The 17,286-nt window shown below is 36.4% G+C and overlaps 1 protein-coding gene across 1 annotated transcript in view; it reads left to right on the top strand.

Moving 5' to 3' along the window:
• The window catches only part of PDF1B (peptide deformylase 1B), a 187,862-nt gene extending 177,426 nt beyond the window's left edge, over nt 1-10,436 (top strand). The window contains exons 5-6 of the mRNA XM_089825795.1: nt 9,748-9,810; nt 10,126-10,436. Of these exons, the coding sequence (XP_089681921.1) occupies nt 9,748-9,810; nt 10,126-10,191 (129 nt within the window). The 3' untranslated portion in view covers nt 10,192-10,436. The remainder of the gene's footprint in view (nt 1-9,747; nt 9,811-10,125) is intronic.
• Nucleotides 10,437-17,286: the final 6,850 nt, after the last annotated feature.

Genomic DNA, 17,286 nt, shown 5'->3' with positions numbered 1-17,286 from the left:
CCTCCCAGGTGAGCCCTTTAAAACTAACAGCAAACACCCAGTCACCAGCAGAAAAGAAATAGGAAACATACATCCACAAAAGGATCAAAAACCAAACTCGGGCATCAGGTAGCTTGTCCTCCATCATAAGCACAGCTTTGAAGCCAACAAGATCATCCATTTGGGTCAACATTCCCAAAGATCTCCCTCTCCATTGCATACTCCCTACCCACCTCAATAGCGAAAAGATTCAGCTCAATAGAAGTAGGGGGAGGAAAGATCACAATAGGAAGGAAGTGTTTATCAATTAGGCCATCTATCTTCTTCATTAGAAGTTTGGGCATCTTCTCATAACTTAACCATTCTTCCAGACCACATAAACTAGAATAGAAATCCACCAAACTACCCAAGCATATTGAGACCTTACCTCCCAAAAACATGGGGTTAGCAGCAACCCTTTCAGTCCCATCAAACTCAGCCCAAGAGAGCTGTAGATCAACCAAAGAGATGGTGCAGGGGCTTGCATCAATCTCAACAATGAATGAGGAAGGCAAGAAACTCTTCTTCCCTCTAACTTTTCCAAAAGTAGAACACACATAGAGCCAATCCACAAGAACTTGGACATTCCAAGTCCTCCTCATAGCAGTCAACCTCAAAAGGAAGGTGAAGAGGAGGGGAATCCACAAATAAGACCACTTTTGAATCTTCCCACCAGTCCAACAAAGAAAAGGTCCAGGCATTGCACAAATAACCACTCCAACACATAATATCACCCCATCCATAGATGACATCTTCACTTCTATAAGAACTAAGCACTGAAGAGAAGGATCAAAAAGCAACCCTAAGCCTTAAAATCCTCCTGAAGGAGCCAACAAGGCCTAAGGAGGAACTTTACCCCAATAGAAGCAACTGGGGTAAGAAAAAGAAGAAAGTATAGAGACCCTCTAAAGAAGAAACCAATAAGACACAGGCGTCCATAGGGGGAAGAAACTCCATACCTAAATCTTTTACGAAAAGGAACGCTAGAGCACAAAGGGTAGAGCCTCCTAAATCCACAAGCCATACCACTACTCTTCATCTGAAGATTTAGAATGAAATCCAGCCTAGGGTAGGCAAACCAAAGGGGGTCTCCTCATATGAAACCTGCCAATGCTGAAAGGGGAAGACCAAAACACTAGAGTGAGATCTCGCAAAGACCACTGGCCCAATGACCATCAATGATCCATAGAAGAAAACATTTGGATCAAACTCAACCCTTCAACCATCTCTGGATTCCCTATCGTTGGGAACACAATACCCATTTGAACATTGCCGCTTGATCAAACAAATGCTCAAAGTAAAGAGGAAGTCGTAGGAAGGCATATCCCCATCCTACAATCAGCATCCCTCTTCTCTACACGTTCCACCCATTGAAAACCAAAACCTTCTGCCCTCCATGTAGATTTGCAAGAAGCCAACCAAATCTGTAGAACCCACCAACCATTTGGATCCGCATCCTCAGAATGCTTCCATCAATGGATTCACCCACGTTGGAAGTCCTAGCCACTCCTAATCCCACGCTTATGTCGTTCAAATAGCCTTTTGCTCTCTCGCCCATCGCTTCCTAGAAGTGGGGGACTAGGAGTTATTAATAATTCATTATTGGTCTTTCATCGTGAATTACTTAATGTTGTTTTGAAGTGTTGCATGGTTTCCTCAATATGTCAGTTGGAGTAGATTTATTTTCATATGAAAATAGTTAGTTGGACAAAAGTAGTTATGGATGTTTACTTGATTGACTCGACAAATCCGAGCCACTAGCCCCTTGTTGATTGTAAGTGTGCCTTGTGTGATAAGACAATGATTGAAAGTACTTTAGTTGATATTCAATCTTTAGTTTGCATCCATTTGATGGAATTGAAGAGGAGGTATTGATGTAAAAACCATTTGAGTCTTCCTTGGAAGCTTTTATTAGATGGACGGAGTCACTAGTGAGATTGCATCTAAAAGAGTTCAAGTAATCCATGATTCCTTGCATTCATAGTTAAAAATAGATGTTGACTTTAAGCTTAAGTTGAAGAGAAAGTTAGAAAATCAAAATATATTTTCATTGCACATTGTGAAGTGCAAATAGTTGATATCCGTTGAATGAGTGGCATAAGTTCCCTTAGTGATTACTAAAAAATCACATCATTTCACTATGTATCCACAATTGAAGGGAAACTTGAAGTCATCTCATGATCATACTTGGCAAGCTTATCGTGAGAATTGACCTTATTTAAGAGAGGATTGAGCATTTAGTGTTTCTCTCTGAAACATTGAATATTTGATTCTACATGTTATAATGGAACATGGAGGGAATTACAAGTAGGGGAACAGTGTTGGGGTCACCTTCTAAGCATGCCACCTCATGGTATATGATTGTGGAGTCCCACGAGGCCAAAGGGGGACAAAGGGGGTTGCCTTTTGGCTTAGGAAGGATGGGGATTTTGGGCATCCTATTGTGAGTGGCTCCCATGCTCTTATCAAAATACATTAATAATTTTGAATCGTGAGTAGGATAGAATTTGTGTTGTCCTGCATTTTGTCACCACAAAATGTTGGTAACAACTTGAAACTTTTCCAAGCTAGTTTTGCGTTTCTCTAAGCTTGAATTTGATATTCAATTTCTTAATGTTGATCGATTGATCCATTTCAATACATATATAAAATCATTTTACTGAAAGCCTTTGTCAATTTTTTTTCGTTTTGCTTTCTGTCGAGCCTTTGCTTGATTTTTGAAGCCTTCATTGTCCTTTTCTTTACTTTTGAGTTTGCGTTTGTTGGTTTTAAGTGCTTTGGTTTTTCTCATGTCATGCCTTTCGATTTTCCCTTTGATTCGGTCTAACCTAGAGCTCAATTGGAGTTGTCAGTCAAGAGATATGCTCGTTTTAGTGCCTCGAAAGTGGATCTTTTTGGTGCAACACCACAAATAAAAAATATGATGTTATATTTTAAATTTGACTTTCACTTTTTGATAAAAATAACTTAAATTCACTTTTTGTTATGTTTTAAGTTACTTTAACTTCAAATTTTTCACTTAAAGTGACTATAGTACACTTTATGTTATAACTTTAAGTTGAGTTACTTTTTGATTTTTCACTTGAAGTGACATTATAACTATATAGTTTCAGTTTAATTTTTGATTTTTAAATCAAGTGCTGATTTAAATGTTACATTTTAAATGATGTTTATATGTTGTACTTTTTATATATATATATATATTGTTTATGACCCATTTAGTAACATTTTTATGAAATAAAGTGGATTAAATGACTTTAAGTTATCAAAAGTGGACAATTTATATGCAATTACATGTAAAATCCATCAAAAGTGGACATTTTACATGTCAGTGCATATAAAGTTCAACTTGGTGGACCTTTTTGATGTCATTACATCAAAAGGTTATCATAAGTGGACCTTTTTGATGTCACTGCATCAAAAGGTAAGTTTTTATACCTCTGCATCCAAAATGTGTGATGTAACTTAAATGTGCATTCCCTTCCAAAAGGTCTGATTTTGATTGCTTGCACATTTTAAACATGTCATTGACCCAAAAGGGTCTGATTTGCCTTGTTTGCAAATTTTAAAACATGCTATTGACCCAAAAAGGTTCAATTTTAACTTGAAACATGTTTTAATATATGCATTGCCCTTCAAAAAGTTCGATTTTAAAGAAATGTATGCCTTTGCCCTCCAAGAACCCGATTTTGATCATAAAGAGAGATTTTTTTGATGGATTTGCATTGGATTTTCTCTATTGGAGGCATTTTTACTTGGCAATGATTTTCCTCGCATCAAAAATGGATCTAACATGCCCAAAAACATTATTTGAAGCTCAAATCTAGGTCATGTTTTTGAAGAAATAAGCAAATAACTCCATTTTTTATCAATATTTTTGCTCCAATACAAATTAATTTGGCTTTTTTTGGGGGTTACATTGTATGTTGATGCATATTTTGGTGTTTAAACACCAAATTGATTTGGTCTTGTATCTTGGTGAAAAATGTTTTTCACCAAAAACTTTCCAAGCACATGCATCCCAAAAACGTTGGATCTTGGAGCAATCTTAAGGAACATTTTGGCATCTTTTAACAACTATTCCTTGTTTGCTGCCCTTTCCCATTCAAATTTGTAAAAGGTTGAAAGATTCAAACGTTTTTAGAGAATTTTTCAACATTGGAGCATCTTTCTCCTTCATTTTTGGCACTTAATCTTCATATAAGTGGACTCTTTCTTTCTTGCTATATAATTTGTGCTTATCTTGATGATTTTATGCACATAATTGCTTGATGATTGCCACTTGTTGAAGTCTATGCCATGGAAAGTGCGTTTTTCTTTTAAAAATGAAGATTTTGTTCATTTTCATGTTTTTGGTTCTTTCCCAAATTCCAATTTCGAATTTGAGTGTTGAAGTGTTTTGCATCTTGGCATGTTTGAGTCACTTTCCAAAGGTACATTTTTTTTGTGTTTTTGTGTTTTGTGTTTGCTTGCCAGTTTTCACCACTTTGGAGAAGTCACAAGCTCTTTCCCAAGAACTTGTCGTTGCTTTACTTCATGCGAAAGCATCATCACGTTCCACATTTTGTTTTCGTGTCACAACACCTCACCTCTCATTCAACAAATGCAATTACATGTTTTCCATCTCATTCATCATTTCATGCATGTAATCTCATTTTACCTTTCCATTTTGCTCATCTCACTTTCGCATTCATTCGCAAGACACCATTACACGAAATGCCTTACGTGTAATTGCATCCAAAAGGTCTGATTTTGACTAAAAGTCACTTTTTGAAAAGTCAAAAAGATGTCATTTTCATCTTTCATGTACTTTGACTTCGCCTTTTCACCAAAGATGACTATAAAGTTCATTTTCCCTCAAACTCCATTTTCCATTTCCATCTCTCCATATGCATTCACGTCTTCATGAGAAAATACATGTTTTCGAATCTTTCCATGCTTTGCACCTTATCTTTGATTCGCACTTACATGTAAAAGCTCATTCTTTCATTCGCCTTTACAGTGTATCTCATCCTTCATCCCTTGTTACATGTTGCACTTACATGTAATCATTTTTCATGCAATAATGTTTTGAAGACTCTAAGTCATATTTGAAAATCAACGATCTCCATTTGCATGCATTCCCATGCGCCAAACACTTTACTTTTAAATAAAAAAAGAGTTAAAAGTGTTGATGGAAAGTTGTTCCAAGTTTAGATTCGGACACCATCGAGAAGCTTTTCAAAGTGTCAAAGACTCTAGTTTGTGCTAATCTACAAAGGAGGATTCACGACAACTTGAGTGAGAAAAGATGGATCACATCAAGTTTCCACATGACAACAGACAATTCATCAAAGTCAAAGGTTATTAAAACAGGCAACACCATGGTTATCAAGGTGAATGCAGCAATACAAAGTACAAGAACTCCTGATCTTGTGATCATCCGGAGTGCATCGTCAAGTACAAGGCCTTTTAGAACAATCCCTAGGATTGTTTCCTTCTCTTCTGTCTTCTTTCTTCTTCTTTCATGTTTGTAATTGAAAATGATGTATGACATGAAGATGTGTAATTACATATAATGCGAGTTGCATGTACATAAGAAGGTGTAATGCCAGTTGCATGTGACTCTATTTTTTCTCTTTCAGTTAGACTAGGTCAAAGTTGGTTGAGTTGCTCCCACTTTTTCCTTCACCTTTTTCTCAACTCCTGTGCCTATATAAAAGAGTGCCTCCTCATTGTAAAATCATCATTATCTTTACGCAAGAAAGCTCTAGAGAAATTGTGCTAGCAGAACTTTCTTTTTGTAGCACTATTTTCAGAGAAAGTGAATGCAAAGGAGCATTTGAGACTCAACTTTGATTAAGCGAGATTGTTACTTGTGTGAGTTATAAGCTTTGTCTATAATTCATCTAAGTTATCTTTGATTCATGTTATCTTGTGTTCTTGGTAATTGTATCTTGCAAATTGAATATAAAAGAGTTAAGAAGTAAATGGAGCCAGAGCTTTGACTAGGAGCAATTGATAGCTAGAAGTTTTGTCTGTAGCTTTTACTTATTTCTTAATTCGCAAAATAGTTAAGTTATTTTTACTTTTAGGAGTCTTTGTGCCCTGATTGTAAAGCTTTTCCATATAGAAGTACAACTAGACTTAGAGCCAAACCGGTACAGTTTTAGCTAGCCTTTGAGTTAGTGAAGGTTTATTAGTATCACTGTTTCCAACTCTTGATAGAAGTGTAGTTAGAAATTAACCCTGCCCATTACTCGCTCCACGAGTAAGTAGATTCTTTCCTGAAAGTTTAGAAGAAAGAATATTTGTAACACCCTATTTATAAGATCTCTCGACTTCTTGCTTACCTTGAGTTGATCCAAGGAACGGTGAGAAAGGGGAGCCTTACCTTCAAGGTAGGAGAGACCCTATCTCACACGCTGTGGCTAGTCATCTTATTTTGCAAATGGATTTTTACCCAAAATTGTCAGTTGCAAAATATCCACCCAACAAGTCACAAGGTTGAGGACAACAATGATAAGACACCACAATAGGTATGCCCCTCATATGTGTGGCATGGGCCACATGAGGCCAAGAGTGATGATATATCCTCTCTTGGACCTAGGGTAGGGAGTCATCGAATTACCCTATCTTAATACTCCTATGGTTGAGATACTCTAAATCTGATTCAAGCAATCTATTAACTTGATGTGTTTATTTCTATCTCAAGAATATCTAATTGTAGATTATAATAGAATATCTGCTAACCTGCTTGCAAGATCTCAATTAAAACAATAAGGTATCCCTGAAACCCTCCTCATTTTTCTATAGAAATTATAATCTAGAGAAAAAAGACTGGGTTCTCCTAATTTGGGGACATTAAAAATGCCCCTATGGGATTTTGGATTTGGGTCTCCACAATGAAAAGTCAATACTTAAACCAATTAAGCTCAAATTCTTAAACAACCATGTTAGATCTTAGGGAGTCATCCTAGGACAATAGTGTACTCAATGGATTTTTCCTTCGAAATAAGATAACTTTGCAGATTGTTGGGTTGAAGGAAGTTGATAATGGGAAATGTGCTGTCAAAGAAGGTGCCTTGCTCCTATAAATTTTTATATTCAGCTCATATAATTTGCCCATGTGGAAATCTGGTTCCAAATGTAATATTATGAATGTGCAATCCCCCAAAACTCTTGTTTGAGTTGTTTTGGACCATGAAACTAGAAGGAATATATAGTTGTCTGTAACATTTCACCACATAAATCTTTATTGAAGACAATTGATCTCTGTGGTTTTCACAGCAAAAATTAAATCACTCACTGAAAAAAAATGAATTGTTCCTGCTAAAGATGTGTTAGTATACAGCTGAACTTGGGATTTAATGATTCATGGTGAGGACATCCTATAGAGAAAGGTAGGCCTCAGAAATGAACCATGGGCAGGTGGTTGGGAGGTGTGTGTCTAAATTTCAATACCTTGAGATTGGCCATTTTTGGGTGTTGTTTAGTGTTGAAGAAAAAGACAAGATTTATAATTATTACTCAACACAATGCTTGTTGATATAACTTGAGCATAGCTTGCAATGTTTATTTTCCTCTGGTGATTCATGCAGATAAGAGAAGGCTGTCTTTAAAAAACTAAATTTGTATTCAGTGTTTCAGATGAAGTTAACTGTAAATCAAGAATATCACTATCTTTTGCATCATCCAAGATTTGGTTCAATGCTTTGCTCATAATAAGAGGACGATGGAACTTCTTGTCACAATTTCAAACTTAAGCAAAATATATATCTATCAACATCATAAATTGATGCTATAAGAAGGAATTTATTGTACTCAAGTTCTAATTGAACTGGCCCTATGCTTGCTGAAACCACGGCCCTTTTAGTGCAAAATCAGGTCCCAGTTACATATCTCAAATATATTTGACTTGTCCTGTTTGACTTTAACCCGAAGGCATGATTCACTTTATAGGGACTGAACTCTTTCTGCTCCAAATTGATGCTATATCGTTTTGATGCTCTTTATCAAATACTGGCTAAACTGGAAAGGTGACTCTAACAACAATATTATCCTGTTTGCAATTACTCCTGAGATAAAAAGTCTGTTGCAAAGTATGATCTGATCATAGGCTTCTGAATTATCTGCAGCTGGTTGCTTGGTGAAGAGGAACAATTCAGTGACATTCAAGTTTTTTAATTATCTTTCACTTTTTCTAAGATTCCCCCCTGTTGGTGACATTCCAATGTATTAAAATAGAGTAGACCAGGAAATCATTCAGGCTATGGACTTTATCCTGATCTATGAAGTCACCTTCTCTCAATTTGGACTTACTGCCCGGAAGAGCTAACTTGTTATTTTTCTCTGGAAAAATTAATATAGGGATGAGAAATGTTAAGGTTGTAGCTTCAGTCGGATTGGTTTGATCTGAGATACATTATCGTTATTGGTAAATCATCATTTACTATATATACTTAGCGATGTTAAATAATATATATAATATATATTGTTATACATATTATTATTTATGTTAAAAATTATTAAATGATGATTACACCATAGAGACGTGTCTCTCATATTTTTATGAGATCCAAAACTGCATTTGAAATACAATCAATACAATGGCATTGTTAATACATTTGCAGAAAAAACGATCCATGTTATTCAACAAGAAATTGGGTCAACAATCAGTCTTTTCAATTTTCCTCAGATTTTATTTTAATTAAAATTCAATTGCAGAATAAATTTGTTTTCCAATGACGAAGACAATTCTGATAAGTTTGCTTCTGCAATCTTTAGAAGGGGATATCAAATTAAAGATTGAAAAGAAAGCATTGAATTCCTGGGATTTCATTTGTGCTGCAAGTTCCTCACAATAGCTACGAGAGAGAATGCATTAGATTTCGTTGTATTCGAAATTACAGTCACTGCTGGAAATTGGTTAATGGCTTCAAGCAGATTTAAGAAATTGACTTCTTCAATGATATGCCAGAAGCAGTGCTTTCTCCACCATAGGCCTCATGGACTCTATGAAGTCTTGATAAACGATCTTGGGTTAAAAATTAGCAATGGGTTCAGCAGAGAGCTTTTCTTGCTGATCTTCTTGTATAGAGCTCTTATAATCGGGACCTGCAATAGCATTGCTTGTCTGGATAGTCTGGAATCATTTGAGCAATTGCTTAATGTTGTCAAGAGGAGAAAAAGCTAGATGATTAAAAATTGATGTTGGGCTCTGTTATTTATGTTAGATGAAGTAGGCCACATGGTGTGAAATTCTCAATCAGAACTATTTGTAAGTCGTAGCTGTAGAAGCTGGACATTGGAGATGTGGAAACAGTGGTTGTGGTCATGGATTGGGAGTTGGGGGTTGGGAATAGGCAGGTTTCTTCCTCTATTACACTTCCTTTAGGAACAACTCATTCAAGAAATTTGAAAGAATTAGAGATAAATAGACTTTCAACTATTTTAACTCTGCATTTTTGTTGTTTTTTTTTTCATATGGAGACTTCTGTGGCTTGTTTTTCAAAGAGTTCACTCTTGTTCTGCCTATTTTCAGCAATAACTTTAAATTTACGTGCTTGTTGAATTTTGATTACTCTAAATGACTTCAACTTAGAGTCCACATGAATTTATTGTTTATATGTTCATAATTTTGGTCAGTAGTTTGAAATTGATGATAGCTGCTGCAGTCAGTCATAACCATAGCCATAGATATTAGCCAGAAATCATAGATTTTGTCTATTGACAGATTTATTTTTGCAGGGAGTTCTCTTTTTTGAGAGGATGCGACCAGAAATTCTTGAAACTATCTGGCCAGACTTGCAGGTATATGTAAAAGATGAACTTTTGTACCTCAAAGAATTCAGTGTGAAACCCTTCCTTTCATGTTTATTAATGACCTTACAAATGTAAGACAGTCTTGAAAAATTCAATTTTCTTTCATTTCATGATTTCAATTATTTGTTGAACAAAACTACTTTCCATTTTCAAAGCAATGTACTTTCTCTGTCAGTCTTAAGCTAAGCCATGCATGGTTTACCGTTACATGAGTTTAGGTGAAATTTTTGAAAAAAGACCATTTCTCAAAAGATTGTTAGTACAAAGACTAATTTTTTCCCCTTTTTATTGGTTTTTCTGCAGGCCTTAGAACAGAAATATGAGAAGAAAACTGGTAAAGCTACTCCTGAAAAGATTAAAGCTAACTAAGATTATTGATGACTAGGTGCCTGTTATCTGTGACATTCCAAGAATTATGGAGAACAAAAGATTTGAAGGCAGTCAGTGTGGGAATTTGGGCAGTAAAAATTACAATCATCTTATGTTGACCCAATAGTTGGGTACCTTACAGGTCTTGCTTATTTGGAGCCATATAAAACATTAACTTTTTAAATAAGATTATGATAAAGAAATTCAATCATAACTTTTATATTAAGTCACATTTGTTTTCTGAATTTATGTATCCTTCCATTGTTTTTGTTTTGGTGAAACTGTGTCATAAGATGACATGATTTATTATTGTCCTATGTGATTTGATGTGGTAGGTATTCAAATACGAGAGTTGAAAGTTGTTGGGTTGTTACATCTTTACTTTAGACTTCAGTATAGTTTAGAATAAAAGTAAGATTATTTACAATTTAAATGTTAATCTATAGTACAGTTAATAGTTGGCAAATAAATTAATAGCTAGTTGGGAAATTGCATTCATGTAGGCTGGTCAATGAAAAATAAGGTTTTAAAAAGCCATTGCAGTGAAATGTCCAAATATATATTTGCAATCCAAATTTAATCAATATCATATGTTATGTTTGTTGGTTCATGGTTTGACAAAGTTTACACTAACAAAATAACTAGCAATACTCTCCAACAAATTCTAAAGAGATGTCATCTCCTAATAGAAAACTAATGAGACAATTGGACCAACTAACAAGGATAATAATATTCTTCTACACTTCAGGCTCTTCATGACTTAGATGGGTGTACCTCAATGCCATTTGATACAAACAGCAACAATATAATACTAGCATTGAAATAACTGTTGGTGTAAATAAGTATTTATTATTTACACTTTACTTAAGTTTACTTAGGTTAATGCATTATTTTATTATTTTATTTTGTGAGACACTTAGGAGTTTGTGTACTCTCATGAGTTGTCATGTTGACAACACAGAAGTACGCAACTCTAATTCAACGCATGGTGTTTACAACATTGGAGTTTGCATCATTCACTGAGTTGTCATGTAGACAACACAGTTATTCGCACTCCCATTTTAGCACATGTTGTCTGCAACATAAATTTGCGTGCTACACCATTGTAGGGTTATCCTCTCATCATTGCACTTACTTATGTGCTTAATGAAGGATAACCCACATCTGATGGACATGTGCTTGGTTGTATGACGTATCAGGCATTATAGAGGCTCTCCAGAGGCCTTTATATACAGGCACTCTTAGTGTATTTTCATATGACATATTAAATGAATATATCGTCATTTTGGTCATACTCTTTCTTTGGTTTACTGTTGTGTTTGTGTTTGAGTTCTTTGGTCTTGGGTGAATTCTGCCCTAAGGCAAATTCTTACATGGTACCAGAGCTCAGGGAGATTCTCTACACAGTCGTTTGAAACCATTCATACTTCAGCACCTCGACACGAATCTGAAGAATTTGCAAAAAATGGGAGTATCTAGAGCCAGATCTGACCTCGCCATTGCATCCAGAACGTTAATTCAGTGAAGATTGACTATAAATTTGCCTATGCCGGGCTAAAGTCGATCGTGAGGAAATTTTTTTTTCGCAAATCGGCATTTGGAGGCACCGATTTGCAAGCTAGGGAATATCCCAATTTTATGCTGGCTCATTAATCAATTTTTCGAGCATCTATATTTAAATCGGGCTTTATAGTGGATAGTCGTACCACATTCCCGGTCAACCAAATTCGACTGAGCTCAACACATACCGAGGATTGGAATCTGGCATGCTCGACAACTGCCTTTGAAATCTGGTGCCCTTGTTCATTTGACATGTGCGTGGCTTTCTTTTTAAAACATGCGATGCATTTCCTCTGCATACATATGGGACTAATGTCCCAAGCTAGAATTTGAATCTAGCCATTGCGGAAGGAAAACCAGTCCCCACGCGAAGACCTCCGGCCACCAGCGTTCGCAAAATTTTCCAGCACCTGAAAACAGTATACCAGTGCATATCCGCCGAATCTTGGCGACAAGTCACTACGCCATGCAGAGACACAATCAGCGACATGTGGCATACCTACCCAATTAGCTCCAGCTCCCACATCACCCACTTCATCAGCAGATCATACTTGACACGGAAGCAGACCGTACTTTGCCATGTCATATGTTCGTACAGGTCGTACGATGTTGATGTCATTAAAGGGGTGAAGTCACTGACGTCACCATATACACGAGCCCAAATTTGACAGTCATCAGGTCGTCATTCTAGGGAAAATTTGAATTGCTGCAACAGTCGTATGACCGTCAAATTTAACCCCATCTTTTGCTGATGTAACCCTTCTCCATATTGATTTTTGATTTTGTAGTTAGATTTTGAGAGGCCATATCTCAGTCATCCGGACTTAAAATCAAGTGTGATTTTTTTTGAAATTGGGTAGAATTTCCTAAACTTTTCAGTGGTGCAGCTCTTCTTTGATTTTGGTGCATGAATTTTCAGAAATTGTGTTTTTTGGCAACTGTACCTGCTTAATCTTACATTTTGCAACTTCAAACGCTCCATACAGGCTTATCTGAACACGAAAGTAGGTTTTGTTTTTTTTGGAAGTGCGTTATTTTTTGTCTACTTTTCAGATCTGCAATCAGATTGTAGGGTTGTGTGGACAAAAGTGTCACTTTCACAAATAGGGCCTTTCTTTGCTTTGTATTACTTCAAATTGTTGTACATTGTAAAGTTCTAGATTTCTAATCTTTCAAGAGGTTGTAACAAACAAAATCAGAAGTCCACGAAGGCCAAAATTGGCAAGTGGCCATTGTAATCGCACTACTTATAAAGTGCCAAAAGCATCTATTTTGGGGGGGGGGGGGGGGGGGGGTTTCTTGATTTAGTGAAAAGGGGGAGTGTTCTTGGTGTTGTGTTCCTTCATTTCTGCAATTTTCTTTCATTTTTTGCATTATGAAAAATTTTAAGTTTCCAAAATTAACTCTACATAACTATGCTACATGGTCCATTAAAACGTGGTATCATTTAATGCAAAATGGAGTTTCTCAATATGTAGATGGTACCCTTCCTAAACCAGCAGGTGATAATGTATCAGCAAGTGATATTTCAGCTTGAGTGGCAATGGATAGGAAAGCCCTAGGTGATATATGTTTGGGGGTTGATGACAAGATCATGTATCAAATTAAGAAGTCTTCTACATCCAAGGAAGCTTGGGATACCGTTGAAAACCTATATGGTAAAGTGTTCGAGGAAGATGTTTTCAAAATTGAAGATGAGCTTATTTCCTTAGATCTTAAGTCATTTGATTCTATACAAGATTCATCATTAAGGTGAATGAACTAAGGACAAAACTTACTGATTGTGGGAATCCTATTAAAGATGACAGGTTGATCTATATTATTCATAATAAGCTACCATCGGAGTATTCCACATTTGTTTCTTCTTATAACACCTCAAAGAGTAGTTAGGGCCTACCTATAAGAAAGTCTCTTTTGATGAATATGTTGATCTATTGGATATAGAAGAAAAGAAGTTGAAATCAATGGGGATTTTCAATTCACCTAAGTCTAAAGCATTGGTGGCCAACAATGAGGGTTTTCAAAATTTAGCTAGACAATCTTCAAGTAAAGGAAAGGGTAAGAATAAGAAGTGGAAGATCAAATCAGAGGATGAAGAAAAGACAACACCACAATCCAATCAACAAGGCAAGTCTTCCTCAAATTCCAACAAGAAGGGGGACAACAATAAGGAGAAGAAAAATTGTGCCTATTGCAAGAAAATGGGTCATGAAGAACATGAGTGTTATCATAAAAAGATTGATGATTTGACAAATATCATGAAGAAACATAATGTTCCATTGCCTAATGCTTACAAGGAGAAAGGATCTTCTTCAAATTCAAAGGGCAAAGGGCAAGCATTCATGGCAAATACAAATACTTCAACGGAATGGATCATTGACTTTGGTGGCTCCTATCACATGGGTTCTTCAAAAGGGGATTTTTCTTCAATGAAGCAGTCAAAGGTACCACACATCTTCGTAGGAGATGATACTAAAATGGAAGTTGAAGGGAAAGGAAACATGAAAATGGAAAATGGAGAGTTTCAAGATGTTCTCTGTGTTCCAAACCTAAGTTCTAATCTCCTCTCGATTTACCAAATCACTCACCTCGAAGATGGACATAGAGTTGAGTTCCTTCCTGACTCAGTAAAAGTGCACAATCTTAAAGATGACTCCTTGGTTGCAGTGGGGAAAGTGAATCATGACAAAAGGTTGTATTCTTTTTTTCATTTTGTGCCCAAGTCTCCTTCACAGGCCTTGTTAACACAATCAAATTATGGCATGAGTAGTTTGGTCATCTTGCCTTCCACTATCTTCAGCAACTTTGCTTAAATAAAATGGTCAAAGGTCTACCCCAAATCAACTTTTCCCACGGTGAATGTTTAACAGATTTAGTAGATATGCATCCAGAGGGGGAGTTACAGAAAGGGAAGTCTTCAAGTCTACAGATGGTTCACATGGTATTAGTAGGACCTTTTGCAGTGACAACAGTCAACCAGGGTCACTACATACTTGCCTTCATTGATGACTTTTCAAGATACACTTGGGTGTACTTTCTTCATCATAAGAATGAAGTGTTGGACAAGTTTTTAGCCTTCAAGACTCATGTTGAATAGAAATCGAGGAAAGCTATCAACGTTCTAAGAATGGATAATGAAAGCAGATATGTGAACAAAAGACTTAAATTTTTTTGCAAACTTAAAGAAATTGATCTTCAGAATCCACCAGCATTCAGTCCGTATAAGACAGATGTGGCAGCATTGAGGATCAAAACTCTTAAGTCCATGGCGAGTTGCATGATACAAGCCAAGCCTCTCGATCCATCACTAGAAGTCGAAGCAATTAGTAGTGCCACTCACATTCTTAACATGTCTCCTCATCTAGCCTTAGATGGCAAGACTCCTTTTGAGGCATGGTGTGACAGAAAACCTATTATGACACACTTCAGAGTCTTCGATTGTCTTGCATGGGCAACGATATCTTCCAGGGGATGCAAGGCACAGTCACCTCGACCTTGTACTTTCATTGGTTATGAAGATGGTGTGAAGGCATACAGACTATTGGATCTAGAGACACATTAGATTTTTGTGGAGAAGGATGTACACTTTGAGGAAAGTTCACTAAGCTTGTCCTCTAATCCTCTCTCCACATCATACTGTGTGGAAACTGATAGTGACACCAGTGATAGTGCTTCAACAGATTTAGACACGTGGGGTTCTATCGACAGTTGTAGCAAGAGGTCACTACATTAGTCCAGTCCATATGCATATATTACCACAGTGATAGGTCTAGCAAAATAGGGTACATCCAGTCTTCCAGGTCCAGCTTCAATGACAGATTTGGGGGACAGTATTGATGATCTGCCTCTTCTTCTTGATGCAGCAACACCTTCTTTAGTTGTCACGAGGGCTCCATCCGACCCTCTTGTTCATTCTCTACATGATCGATTGTTACAGGTTGAAATGATTGTGGATACTTATGATTAGCAATTGCAGAGGGGTTCTTCATTAGCTAAGGAGACAAACAGTTCTTGGAGACAGGTTCTTCAATCAGTTGAGCAAGTTTCAGAGACATCACTTACCTATGGGATTCTTTCCACGCATAGCGGAAGCGTCTCATTTGTACCCTTGGCCTTGTTTCTTTCTAAGGGGAGGAACACCATCCTGCAGTCTTGGATTAGCTTCTTCATTGGAGCAGTCATTGGCAGGCATTCTTCTTTAGGGGGGGAGCCTATCCTGTCTCGCTTCCTCTTCTCACATTTCTCTATTGTATGTATTGGATGTATGTTGTAATGGGGGGGTCTTGATTACTCCATCCATCCATGCATCTTGCATTTTATCTCTCTTTTAGGGGGAGGGTTTTTCCAATGAGATTTTCCCTCTTTCTCTGCTTTATGAGAGATTGCATTTCATTATGTACTTGGGTACCTAACATGGCCTAGTAGCTAGGACCCATCATGCACTTCATCCTAGTTTTCTTGGTGTAAATAAGTATTTACTATATACACTTTACTTAAGTTTACTTAGGTTAATGCATTATTTTATTATTTTATTTTGTGAGACACTTAGGAGTTTGTGTACTCTCATGAGTTGTCATGTTGACAACACAGAAGTAGGCAACTCTAATTTAGCATATGGTGTCTACAACATTGGAGTTTGCATCATTTATTGAGTTGTCATGTAAACAACACAGTTATTCACACACTCTTTTTAGCACATGTTGTCTACAACATAAATTTGTGTGCTACACCATTGTAAGCTTATCCTCTCATCATCGCACTTACTTCCGTGCTTAATGGAGGATAACTCATATCTGGTAGACATGTGTCTAGTTGTATGACTTATTATGTTGCCGACTTCTATGCATTCTAGAAGCTCTCTAGAGGCTTTTATATACAAGCACTCCTAGTGTACTTTCATATGACATATTGAATGAATATATTGTCATTCTGATCATACTCTTTCTTTGGTCTACTATTGTGCTTGTGTTTGAGTTTTTTGGTCTTGGGTGAATTTTTCCCTAAGGCAAATTCTTATAATAATAAATGGTCTTATATAAGGCATCAACTCAATCAGGAAGATGCTAAGAAATGGCTAGTTGTCCATTGAACATCAACCTAAGAGGAGCATGAGACAAGACAAGACTCAAAAACTAAATAAAAATAAATAATTTTGTAATTTATATCAGATTTTGCATTAAGAGCAACCTGGAATATGAGTAACAAAACACATGTAAACCCCAAACTAACCAAGATCAGTGCCTCATCCTTTTGTGCCATGGAGTCATGAGAGACCCAACAATGTATAATATAATTTATCAATAGAAAATGATCTAAGTAATGTTGCCATACAATACCCTTAAACAATAATTCCAACCCAGCCTACCTACCAAATCCTTGTGCATAACATGTAAATTTGCAACTTCTAACAAGCATTTTAATTGATCCATTAGACCAAAGCTTTAAAGATAATCATATATCTTACAACAAGACATTGAATGAGAATAACTCTTTTTTTTATTTCATTCAAAACTTCATTGATTTGCACCATGGAGA

Source organism: Cupressus sempervirens, chromosome 4, assembly GCF_028749045.1.
Source record: "Cupressus sempervirens isolate cs-2001-9-10 chromosome 4, ASM2874904v1, whole genome shotgun sequence".
Lineage (NCBI taxonomy): Eukaryota > Viridiplantae > Streptophyta > Pinopsida > Cupressales > Cupressaceae > Cupressus > Cupressus sempervirens.
This window is presented reverse-complemented; position numbering and strand designations above follow the sequence as displayed.